The sequence below is a fragment of the Squalius cephalus genome (genome assembly GCF_949319135.1).
Source record: "Squalius cephalus genome assembly, chromosome: 5".
In the NCBI taxonomy this organism is placed as follows: domain Eukaryota; kingdom Metazoa; phylum Chordata; class Actinopteri; order Cypriniformes; family Leuciscidae; genus Squalius; species Squalius cephalus.
This window is the reverse complement of record NC_137126.1, coordinates 5,109,359-5,122,990: the sequence shown is the minus strand read 5'-3', so window position 1 is coordinate 5,122,990 and position 13,632 is coordinate 5,109,359. Positions and strand designations below refer to the sequence as shown.

The 13,632-nt window shown below is 37.4% G+C and overlaps 1 protein-coding gene across 3 annotated transcripts in view; it reads left to right on the top strand.

The window, feature by feature from the left end:
• LOC307158699 (voltage-gated potassium channel subunit beta-3) overlaps nucleotides 1-13,632 on the top strand; it is a 51,322-nt gene that overhangs the window by 22,204 nt on the left and 15,486 nt on the right. For all 3 annotated transcript variants that reach the window (XM_079871524.1, XM_079871525.1, XM_079871523.1), the window contains 3 exons: nucleotides 11,371-11,414; nucleotides 11,663-11,700; nucleotides 12,747-12,826. In XM_079871524.1, the coding sequence (XP_079727650.1) occupies nucleotides 11,371-11,414; nucleotides 11,663-11,700; nucleotides 12,747-12,826 (162 nt within the window). The remainder of the gene's footprint in view (nucleotides 1-11,370; nucleotides 11,415-11,662; nucleotides 11,701-12,746; nucleotides 12,827-13,632) is intronic.

Here is a 13,632-nt window from a genome sequence, read left to right as displayed (position 1 = left end):
TTAATGTAATTTCTAATGAAATTTGTATGTAATTAATTTAAATATATGTAATTACACATTTGTAATGATGAAGTTGCAATTTCAAAATATAAAATAAATTCACGTCAAATGTAATGTTGATTAGCACACTATAGCTTAAGTAATAATCAAGTATTTTACATGAGATTTAGTAGTCAATGCATCAAAATATGTGTAGTTATTTAAAGCATGACAAAATATTATTAAAACATGATTTTAAAGAAAAACTTTTAATTTGACATTATTAGAAAGTGCAGTTTCATTAATATATTATCTGCAAGTACAGTTTTTTAAAAAGAACATACTTAAGATTTGAAGTAGGCCTACACTAGTGAACGAGTACAGTACAATTAAGCACACTTCTCTTTCATAAGGGTGAGGAGGTATCAGAACAGAGTGAATTAGATTTTTTTATTTTCCTGTATGTGTGTGTCTATACAAGGGATGGAGTCAAAATCAGACGCCCTGAGACCCAGACCAAGACCAGAACCCTTGAGGTCCAGAACTAGACCCTGACTTAACCCCAAGACCAAAACCCCCAGAGTGCACCACAAGACCAGTACTCCAACTCTGATCACTCTTTACACATTAATGTTTGGGTTTTAGTGTTTTCAGTTTTTGTTCTAGCTCCTGGGTGTTAACAGTCATTTAAAGGGGTGGTATAATGCCCTTTTCACAATATGTTATATAAGTCTTTGATGTCCACAGAGTGTGTATGTGAAGTTTTAGGTCAAAATACCCCACAGATATTTTTATATAGCATGTTAAAATTGTCACTTTTTGATGGTGAGCAAAAATGCACCGTTTTGTGTCTGTTCCTTTAAATGCAAATGAGCTGCTGCTCCCGGCACAGAGGGCGGAGCTTCAAGAACTTTTAGCCTTTTATGTTCAAACCAGATGTCAGATGATGTCAACGGAGTCAATGATGGAGAGACTCAAGAACTGGCAACATGTAGAAACAACAGGACATTTCTGAATGGTTAGTCGAAGAATTTCTGTAGCTTATGTGTAGTTATCTTCTAGTCATTGATTAGCAAATTCTGTCTTGATAATCTATAAATCGTGTTCTGGGGGCGGGGTTTATGTAAATTCTAGGGTTGGTGATGTCACTAACCCGGGAGGAATGTCGTGTAGTCTCTACCAGTCGTTTGTTGTAGTCCTTAAAAAGCGATTTCTTTAAAAGCAAATATCTCCCTTTGCTTTGAACTTTGAGCGTTGTAACTTTGCAGATGTTGTTTATGCTCAAACAGCAACATTACACACTAACTAAAGTTAGAAAAGTGAAATCATAATCAACCATCCCTTTAAATGAAACAGATTTGTTTTATCACATTAAGCAAATCAATCTCGTCACATTCTTCTCACAGGCATATGGTGACTCATATTTAACTGCATCCGATTTTTTTTAGTGTGTCATGGAATATCTTCCAGTCTCATTCCTGTCCTATATCATTAAATATATTCCTCCGTTATGTCTGCTGTAGCTTTAGACATTGCATCACAGTATTGCAGTTATCACTGCCCCAGCAACAGCTCTGTGACTTTTAAGTTAGCCAAGCGAATAGCTGCTTTATACTGTCGACTGTGGAGAAACTCATGTTGCTATAAGATGCCTAGATAAAAATTTTGTTCCAGGAAATGGACCGTTTCTTAAAATGCATTATGGAACATGGATTGATCAGACATGTTACATAAGTACTACTTCTTTCGATGCTGGTTCGTTTTTTCTGCAGGTACAGTTACAGTTAACTGAGTTTCAACATTTTTGTGAGATGAGAGACAGTTTGGAATACCTTCGCTATTTGTCTTTTTAAATGATAAACAAAATTATTTAAAGGATTGTTCGCACAGAAATGAAAATTCTGTCATCATTTACCCACCTTTATGTCGTTCCAAACTGACTTTTATTGCTTCTGCTGAATCCCCCCAAAAAAGATATGGCGTTTTAGTACTGCTTATTATTGTCATGGTTATGGACTCTTATTTTAATATTCTGTTTTGTTTCCTCGTCCTTTCGGTTTCGTTGGTTGCTGATTATGTCCTCCATGGTTACTTATGATTTGCACCTGTCTCTCATTATATTTACCTTGTATTTATACTCCCTGTTCAGTTTCGTCCCTTGTCGGTTCTCGTTTATATGTGTGGTTAGTGTTTCTCCTGTGTGGATTTCTATGTTCTCCTGAGTGCTTACCACTACACCTGACAAAAGAACCAACCTCAAATAAAGATTTAAAAGGACTATGGATATAGCAGCTTTGCGCCTCCTCCTTCTGGATCAGGGGGAGCGCTCCCTTGAGGATCACATGAGTTATTTTCTCGACGCTCCCTCTGTGTGTTTCACCAGACTAGCTTCAACGAGCTGTCAAAGGCACGCCTACCTGTGGAAGGTCCTCAAGGGACGTTCGCCTGTTAATGTAGAGTGGGTGCTGCGGATTTGTGAGTCCAAGTTCAGGGTCTGCGAGGGAGAGTAAAGCCTGTTGCACAAAATTAACGTTAGAGACTTCTTTGTAGCCAGCATTTCTATCCCGTGTGTAATGCAGCTCACCGAACGTGTCGTTGAATGATGATGTAAAACTCCGGACGAGTCTTATTGCATGTGTACATTTTTAATTCGTCTTGACTGCCGGACTGTCTGACATTTATGACAACTGAGATCTTACAGTGTGACATGTCTTACAGCGATGATCATTTTCATACAGTCTGAGAAGCAACAATCGTAAATGACTATTATAAATCGCACAGTGTTCACCCCGCTTAAGGAAAGCCTGTTACCTGAGCCAGAGCCTGTGCGTGCCACGGACCGAGTGCAAGAACCCACTCCCACTTCGGAGCCAGAGGCATCCACCGTGTCCGTCCCGGAGTCAGTGCCGGCCACCATGTCAGTCTCGGAGATAGCTCATGCTGCCCAGTCCATACCGTAGCCAGAAGCCGGCCCCATCTGGCTGTCTTTCTGGAGACCCTCCTGCTCCGATGTTCCTGCCAGACTCCCTGCTCCCACTCCCACCTGGTTCTGTCCAGTTCCCTGGATCTGCCACCTCCGCTGTCTAGCTCCTCTGCCCTGCCGCTAGATCTACACAACTCTCCGGCTCTGCCTCTGGCCTCCCGATCACCAGCTCGGCACGGTGTTACGGATTCCCCGGCTTCAACTCGGGCCTCCAGGCCCATGTCTCCACCTCAGCCTGTCAGCCCGTCGGCTCCACCATGGTCCGTCTGCCCTAGGACTCATCCGGACTTCCTCGTCCATCCGCCTCCCGCCTTGGTTCTCCTCCCGCTAGTAGCTCCACCCTGGTGCGTCGGCCTACAGGCTCCACCTGGATCTCCATCGCCTCCGGCTCCATCAGTTGGTCCCCGGGTTCCTCCCAGACCTTCTGCCAAAGCCCAAACCTGGCTCCTCCTGCCATCCCTGTCTGTCACCAGGGATGCATATTTAACTTTTATTAATTTACTGAGGTGTAAAAGACTGGTGTCAATGCTGACATTAGATTTAAGTTTACGGGTGGGTTAATGTGTAAGGGAAGGTCAACAGTGTAATTATAGACTTAATTACAGAAATTAATTACAGCTGTAATTAAATCCATGGATTTTTAAAAAAATATAAGAATATATGAACACAATAAGTACATTGTATCAAATTATTAATTTAAATGCCTGCACATAGTTAAAGACACTTTATATAAAGTGAGACCAAAATTTCAAACAGTAATAATTTACAATGATGATGTGTGAACTTACTTTGTTACATCTTTCATTCGGCAAGTGGCATCCAGTTTTCATTTCAGAAATAAATACAGTGTTTTCCATTATTCCAGTTTTGTTGGTTCATTGTAACTTTTGGCAGTCCAATCAAATAATAAAGTATTCGGTTCATTCATCACACCTGAAATAGAAGGTGAAGCTGAGCATATCACATTATGCAATATTCTCTTTTGCACACTATATACATATGTAGTATGCAGAATTATGCCATTCTGCACATAACTCTCTCTTCTGCTCACTCACTCGCCCCCCCCCCCCCCCCCCCCCCCCCGCCTCTCTTCTCAGCATGTGCAATAATTGCCTATGCTAACTCGTTATAAAGTACATTAATCAGAATGGGCCTTTTTACGGCTTGCAGACAGACACTCTGTGGAGAAATGTGCGCTGCTCTCTCCCACCACTTCTGTTCATTCTGTTTTCTCTCTTTCACTATTCACCACATTGCTTCAAAATCATTCCCTCTTTCTTTCTATATCATTGTTTTTCACCCTTTGTTCTCTCCCAATTTCTATTTTCTCAATGTTGCCTGTGCTTGTCATTATTTCATTTCCACTTTATCTGCCTTCACTCTCATTTTCACATTCTCTCTCTCTCTCTCTCTCTCTCTCTCTCTCTCTCTCTCTCTCTCTCTCTCTCTCTCTCTCTCTCTCTCTCTCTCTCTCTCTCTACCCTGTTGTGGTGCACTGCAGTATTCTGAGAGGAGTGTGTCTGACTCTGGATGGTGTTGTGTGCTCTGCATTTCTGATTTTTATGAATCTGCCTGATGTCTCCGCTGATGTATGATGTGATCACATTCAGTGGGGTCCAAAAGTCTGAGACTACACGTGAAAATAAATGTGTAATGTCATTGCAAATGATATTATCGGCACAACAATTTGAGTGAGATGTTTACATTTTTTGAAACGGAACAGTGTTTTGAACATTTAGACAAAAGTTCGCATTTTATTTTTTTATTTGATACATCAGGCTTTTATGGCTCATATAGTCTGATATATGGAGAATATTGAGATCATACTCGAGGAAAAAAATACACCTTGATATTATTCAGAAGCCAAAACTGAGCAAAAAATAAGCAATTTGGTTCAGTTGCTGTTATTTTTATGGACAAAAAATAAGATGAATTTTTGATTGCTAGTAATGTAAATCAATAAGATCATTATAGATGTATAGCAGACTACTAACATAAAATGCATATAAATAACAGTAGTGACTCTATATGTTCCAATAATATGTCTTAGTAAGATGATATTTAAATGCTTCATTTTATGGTCAAAGCACTGTAGTGCTTTGTTGGGAAAAACATGCAATACAATGATTTAGAGATGAACAAAAAAACGTCTGATGTGTCATAATTGATTCTCACATTTCTGATACTCAGATTTTTCTCGATTTAAAATTTTTTTTTTTATTGATAATAAAGTTAACCTTAGTTGCTTTATTCCAATAAGTGTTTATCTTGGAATATTACTAAAAATATAAAAGTTCTTTATATAAAATCAGTAAAGTTTCACAGCAAAAAGACACGTGAACCACAGCCTGAAGTCTGACATTTTTACAATTACATTAAAAGGCCTTTTACTTGCTAAAAAGTGTGAACCATCAATCAGACGGCAGAAGGCTTGCAGTAGATTGTGTGTAACAGGTTTTTTAGCAAAGTTTTAGAGGTCTTAGAAATCCCCACTAATTAAATAAGTTACAGCAATAACATAAGGGTTACATGGATTCTTACTGGACTTCACAAACTACAACTGTGTACATGTCTATACACACACCATAGTGGCTGTGTAAACACATCAGTAAATAGAACAGCATGCTTGTTGCGGAGGCCAGTGTTACAGCATGTGTTTGTGTGTGAACAGGATGATTTATAGTCAGGCTTGTGGTAGGAAAAAGAGAATCAGCCAAGATCTCAGCATCATTAAGCTCGTTCTTTCACACGAAAAGCTTGTGTTCATAAGAGAGTGAGAAAAGAAACCAATATAGAAGGTGTATGATTTCTAAAAGTCTTTAGCAAATATCTTTACCTAACGAATAAAGACAATAAAAAGCCTTCAATGATGATGACCAGGCGACAAGTCATTTGTCTTTCCACTCTGAAAGTGAAATGCTGCTTCACATCAGAGTCCGAAGCAATCAGAAAGTGGTTTAATATAAATCTATTTGCTGCATGATGCATAGGATGATGCTGCAGAAACAGAAAACAAGTGATTAACAAAATGTACTGTTGTTTTGTCGCAACTGAAGAGATATCACTTGTCTTGGGCTCAGTGCAAGAGCAAGTATGTGTACAATTGTGACCCTGGATCACAAAACCAGTCCTAAGTCGCATGCGTATATTTGTGGCAATAGCCAACAATACATTGTATGGGTCAAAATTATCGATTTTTCTTTTATGCCAAAAATCATTAGGATGTTAAGTAAAGATCATGTTCCATGAAGATATTTTGTAAATTTCCAAATGTAAATATATAAAACGTTTATTTTTGTGAGTGAATGCAGCACAATCGCCAACATAAATGCACAACTTTAAAGGAGATTTTCTCAATGTTTCAATTTTTTTGCACCCTCAGAAACCTAACAAACCATACATCAATGGAAAGCTTATTTAGTCAGCCTTGAGATGATGTATAAATCACATTTGTGTTGCAGTATGTATCTGAATCATGTGTGTGTGTGTGTGGGGTGGTTGGGTTTTGCCAATATTATTAGTCAAACCTAAAATGACCTCCTGTTGGCTGGTGCCTAAAATGAAAACCCCTTAAACGATTAGTTAGCCCAGAAATTAAAATTTGTTCATTAAACACTACCTTTCAGAGGTTTGGGGTTGGTAAGATGTTTTTGAAAGAAGTCTCTTATAAGCACATTTTATTTGACCAAAAATACAGTAAAAACAGCAATATTGTGTAATATTATTACAATTTAAAAATGTTTTCTATGTAAATATATGTTAAAATGTAATTTATTCCTGTGATCAAAGCTGAATTTTCAGCATCATTACTCCAGTCTCCAGTGTCACATGATCCTTCAGAAATCATTCTAATATGATGATTTGCTGCTCAAGAAACATTTCTGATTATTATTATCAGTCTGAAAACAGTTGTGCTGCTACATATTTTTGTGGAAATCGGTACATTTTATTCAGGACTCTTTCAAAATAACAGCATTTATTTGAAAAAGAAATCTTTTGTGACATTATAAATGTCAATCAATTCAATTAAATACATATTTGCTGAATAAAAGTAATTTATTAATTTATTTAAATTCTTGTCAAATCTTATTGACCCCAAACATTTGAACGGTATAGTGTATAGTCACTCTTTTCCATATCTTTACAATGAATGGGCGTTCGGGCATTTATGCCATTCTATCCTGAGCTCTTTTCAGTCAGTTGATCTACTTCACTAGACTCGAAACATTTCTCAACCCACTGGAAGTTACGTTTCAGTCTGTTTTTCACACATGTATTCAGCTATCATGGCTTCAGAAAATGTGGAACACAGTGTAAACATGGATTATTAATAATACAAGCGGTGCTTTTGTGTCCTTTTTGAAGCTTGAAAGCCTCAGGCATACAGCAGGGTTATTATAGTTAACTAAAACTATACCATACAAACCATTTAACAATGTTTTGTTGCTTTAAATAAAATTGTCACGGCTGGCTGCAATAAATCCACAGGAATGAGGAGTGAAGAAAAATGACAAACAAACAATATCTTTATTAAACAGAACACACTACGTTTCCAACTAAACGTTAACACTGGAAAACTCAGGGCTTAAAGGATCGGTTCACTTTCAAAAAAAATTTTGCTGATAATTTACTCACCCCGATGTCATCCAGGATGTCCATGTCTTTCTTTCTTCAGTCGTATAGAAATTAAGGTTTTTGAAGAAAACATTCCAGGATTTTTCAACACAGAATGGACTTCAATGGCAACCAACTTTACCAATGTTCAAAGAAGGTTCAAATGTCCATCTCAGTGCAGCTTCAAAGTCTCGACACGATCCCAGTCGAGAAATAAGGGTCTTATCTAGCGAAACGATCGGTCATTTTCTAAAAAAATAATATATATATATACTTTTTAACCACAAATGCCCGTCTTGCACCATCTCTGAGATGCCAAAAACCTTAATTTCTTTTCGACTGAAGAAAGAAAGACATGGATATCTTGGATGACATCGGGGTGAGTAAATTATCAGCAAAACGTTTTTTGAAATTGAACTAATCCTTTAAATACTCAAGGGAAGATAATCAACAGAACAAGGAACAGGTGTGTCACTCAGAATGAAACCATGGAAACAAACAAGGAACTAGGTTGCTTCTCAATACTCAAATTGATGTGTTACACCCCGTCTAGGGGAAAAGGGGCAACATGAAAGAGTCAACGATGTGCGAGGAATTAGAACAAAAATTATTTATTTTCTTAATTTGGGACATATGATTCAGGAGCTGACAAAGCCAAAATAACAAACAAAACAACCTTAAATTTAAACCTCTTCCCTAAACCTTAACCCAAAAGAAAAGAAAATGAAAATACAGTCGGTAAACCTATCTCCCTAACCAAAAACAGAGATTAAACAGTTTACAATAAAGAAAAGAATGGCGTCAAACTCCCTACTTTCCCAAAAATAAATCAGTATTTACAATATGTACAACCAGGCAAACAAAACTGAAAAGGGCAGTCCAAATCAGTGTCAGTAAACAGGCAAAGGGGTCAAATGTGCCAACAGGGCCAATGAGATATTTAGGTACAAACAGCTTTCAAATCAAGCAAACAAACAAACAAACTGTACTCACGGTCTCAATACTCTTAACACTCAAATACTCTTAACACTTAAATACTCTTAACACTCAAATACTCTTAACACTCAAATACTCTTAAACTACAACAAGTGTTACTACAAGTGTGTGTTTGTGTGTGTGTGGCCTGGTAAACCCTTATGGGGACAAAATCCCACAAAAATGGCCATATCTGAAATCCTTATCCTTGTGGGGACATTTTTTGGTCCCCATGAGGAAAACAGCTAATAAATAATAGTAATACTAAATTATGTTTTCTGAAAATGTAAAAATGCAGAAAGTTTTGTGTAATGGGTAGGTTTAGGGGTAGAGTTAGTGTAAGGGGAGAGAATATACAGTTTGTACAGTATCATTACGTCTATGGAGAGTCCTCATAAAACATGAAAACCCAACGTGTGTGTGTGTGTGTGTATATGTGGATGTAAACATGCAGCATCGACAGTGAATATACAGCGCATGATCTTCACGTTTTCTTCCCTGCGGCTTCTCGTCAAATACATGCATAACGATGTGTGTGTGTGTGTGTGTGATTCAGCACTCTAATGCAGCGCTGTGGAAAAGAGGAAAGGATGGAGAAAGATAAAAATGAAGGATGACAGAGAAAGTGAAAATATTTGTGTCAGCGAGAAAGAGCTTTGCAGTTTTCTCTCTCACCCATTCCTCTCATGTGATGAATAGATGTGCCTTTTCTCGCTACTTTTTTAGATCAAATTAATGATTCATGCTATTAATTTAGTAATTTCTCACAGTCTTGGCTAGTAATATGTCAGTATCAATATAATGAATAGTCCATTCCACACACACACACACACACACACACACACTGGACACAAACAAATGCACAGTTGCAACATTTCTATAAATAGACTAGCCGGGCAAACAAAAATAGATGCAGAGAAGAGAAAGCGTGGTTCAGCCGCCTGGATCTAAACACACTGACAATCTGTCTCTTTCTATCTCTCCGTTTCTATTGGACACGCAAGTGAGCAGCAGCTCAGATGAAAAGCAGGCACGGGTGACACATCGCTGATCTTCAACTGGTGTTCATCCATCTGTAATTAAAGCAGCCGAGGGTGCTACTCTAGCTTTCCACTCTACATTTCCAAACGTTCCCATCTTATTTATTTACAATGGTTTTGAACACAGCTCCATATCCATTAGCCAATATATGCAATCTGGTGTTAAGATGAAAAGTTGATATCTATATAAAAGTATATAGGGCTGCAAGTAACAAATTGTTCATATATCCAATTAATCTGTCAGTTATGGTTTCAAATAATCGCATTAAAAAGCCAAATTTTATTTTTTTTATATTTTTTTTATAAAAAGTTATTCTATATCCTGCTCAGTATTGTTTCCAAACAATGTGTAAATTAAAGGTTTTGGAAACTAATTTAGTGAATAATACAACTCAAAAGCAGAGACATACAAACATACAGGACATCTGAACATATAATTATATATTGCATTTTTACCCCAGTTTACAACAGTAACTTTACTATTACTGCTATAAAATTATTTGTGTTATATGGTTTGCTAACATTCCCATTAAGTTATGAAAACATGAATATTCTCAGAATGTTCAAACATCCCGTTTTTCCAGTTTTTTTCTTAGTTCTGTGAATGCTAGAGAAAACATTAAAGGTCCAGTAGTCGATTTATGAGAAACACTGTTGATAATTAAGATCAACCCAAACAAACACCCTTCCTTTCATCACTCCGCCCCCAAAATGCACAAACATGCAAAGCAAGAGCAGATATATCTTTATCATAATGATAAACGGACATCAAGGAAGAACAAAAAATTGACATACAGTGCACAAGAGTACATACAAGCAAGAGTTAGTTGTTAGTTGCCGGCAGCACAGCATCTCCAGACAAACAATGACACTCAAAACTGTCCTCTTAATATAGCCAACATTACAACAACAGCATATATTGGTTCTGTGTAACAGCAAACCCAATGTTACTCACATATGGAGCAGAAATAACGCAACCTCATTTTTTTAGACATACCCCCTACTGCTGATTGGCTCACTCTGTCACCTCCCCATCATGAGTGGGCACACCCCCTACTGCTGATTGGTTCACTCTGTCACCTCCCCATCATGAGTGGGCACTCCCCCTACTGCTGATTGGTTCACTCTGTCTCCTCACTCATCATGAGTGGACACGCCCCTAATGCTGATTGGCTCACTCTGTCTCCTCACTCATCATGAGTGGACACGCCCCCTAATGCTGATTGGCTCCCTCTGTCTCCTCCCTCATCATGAGTGGACACGCCCCCTACTGCTGATTGACTCACTCTGTCTCCTCCCTCATCATGAGTGGACACGCCCCCTACTGCTGATTGACTCACTCTGTCTCGGTCTTTGGTGTTTTATGCCCCCAACGTCGCCTTCCAGGCAGCGAGGGGATGGGTAGGTTTAAGGTTGAGGGTAGGGTTAGCTGCCTCTAAGGAGCCATTGGGGGCATAAAACACCATCGAGCCTCTGTCTCCTCCCTCATCATGAGTGGACAAGCCCCTACTGCTGAATGGCTACACGTGTGTTGTGCTGCTCGGTCCGATTCACTTTCAATAGTGTTTCTCCAGTGCCAGAATGTGAGCCAAAGTTCTGAGAACATTCCCTGGGATTGTGTCTATTTCCTATTGGACACAAATCCATACAGTATAGCGAATAGCTTTCGTATCATAACTTTTACTATATCAGGTATTTTATACTTAATATGGATGAGTAGAAGAAAAATAATAAGGATTGGAGTACTAAATACTCTTTCTTTCTCATCTTTTCTCTCAGGAACCTTGGAAAGTCGGGTCTGCGTGTTTCTTGCTTGGGTCTTGGTGAGTATCCAGAGAGTCGGCCATTTATTTAAAGCGGAAGTGTCTATTTTTTCCATTTTTTCTATTTTTAATAATTAACAATTATTATAATACAATAACTGTATTGAATGTGCACTTCAAATCTTAAAAGTATATTTTTAAAAACAGGACTTGCAGAAAATATAATGTTAATTAAATAAAAGGGCACTCCTATCCATCCTTCCAACTTCTTCATCCTTCTCTCTCGCTCTCTCTCTTTCTGTTCACAGGCACCTGGGTGACATTTGGATCTCAGATCTCTGACGAGGTGAACTGTAATGTTCAGGATAAATTTTACATTACCTCACACGATCACCTTCTAAAGCTGCACGATTAATCGTTAAAAGATCGCAGTTCAAACACCCACGTGATCTTATTCCAAAATGACAATGATTCGGCAATGTCTATTAAACCTTTGACTAGTATGAACGCAGCAAGCATTCTACGGTAGCGATTAAAACAGAGTAAATCACCTTTTGAAAGTACCTTCAAATAAAGATAGTATCGATTACATCGTTACTCCAGTAGGTGGCGACAAGTGACTCAAAAAATTAATTTGTCATTGAATCATTCATTCAAACTGATTTTTAAAAAATGTTAATTCAAATTAATTACGTATATTTTTAAATCGACTACAGCAATTTGTTAACTTGTCTCTTCAGAATCGTAGGAGAATCGTGATCTCTATTTTAAACAAAAAAATTGTGATTCTCAATTTATCCAGAATCGTGCAGCTCTATTAATTCCAGCGTCTTTCTGCAGTGTAATGTACATGCTTAAATAGATACTGTCATTATGTGCTCATTCTCATTTTTTCTACAATGGAACATAAAAGAACATTTTTATATACAATGGAAATCAATGGTAACCAAAACTGTCTACCAACATTCTGTTCCACTGAAGAAAGAAAGTCATACAGGTTTGCAACAGGAAAAAGTAAATGATGAGATTTTAAACCTTTAAAGGAATATTCTGTGTATAATACAATTTACACTGCATTTACAGCATCATCTGATTACCTCAGAAAATTATTTCAACTTGTCAAACACAGTGTAAAACACAGTGCTTTTTTATCACACTCACGATAGGGAACGGCATTGCACGGGGATCAACAAATCGATGCAATCTCTTACCATGTCTGTGCAAAGTTAGAAAGTTGAGAGCTAACGTAAACAGACTGCATGATAATCTGCATGAGTTGAAATTATTTTTCTGTGGTAACTGAAGCATCTTTTGCACCAAGAGCATTTATGTAAACGGCCAGATATCTGTCAGTTGATGCATGTGTTTGTGTGTGGATGTTTTCTTCTGTAGATGGCAGAGAGTCTGATGACGATAGCCTACGAGAACGGAGTGAATCTGTTCGACACAGCAGAAGTCTATGCTTCAGGCAGGTACGATTCCCAACAATATATTGGATAAGAGATTCCATGTACTTTTTTCTGCTGTTCTGTCCTGGACCTCAGGTGTGGATTTTGTTCCCACCAATACATTTCTGAATGTGTTTTGTGAAAAAGAAGTGCGTTTAATTGTATTGAATGTGCACTTGTAGTGTACTTCAGTTCTTAAAAGCATATACATTTTTTTACTTGTAGGCTACTTGTGAATAATATAATATAATATAATATAATATTAATGATAAAAAGGCCACTTACATGTGTACTTAAATAGATTACACTTCCATGAAAGTACATTTTAAATCATTCATTTTTTTGTGCTTTAAAGCACATGTACTTGATTTTAACTTTAGTGTGCTATTCAATTTTACATTTAATATATTTTAAATGGACTAAATTGCAACTTCCATCATAAGAAATGTTGAAGTGAATAATGGTTTGTATAGAAATTACATTAAAGTATATTTTAGTTTTAGTTAACCATAAATGCTGGTCAGTACATTCAGCAGTACACTTTAACCATATTTCAAATATAATAGCAGTGGTTATGACATTACAAGTAAATATGTTGGCTACTTACTCTAAGTCGTACTTAAGTGAGTCAAAAAAGAACTCTAAAGTTCAGCTAATTGCATATAATATAAATAAAAATAAATCATATAACCCTGGAATATAAATCTGAACTATATTTCATTTTAATTTAATTGCAATTAGCATGCAATTAGGTGTCCAAACATTACAATTTGTATATTCTTTTATAAAACGGTTAGTTACAGCCCTTGATTCTGATTGGTCAATAGCTG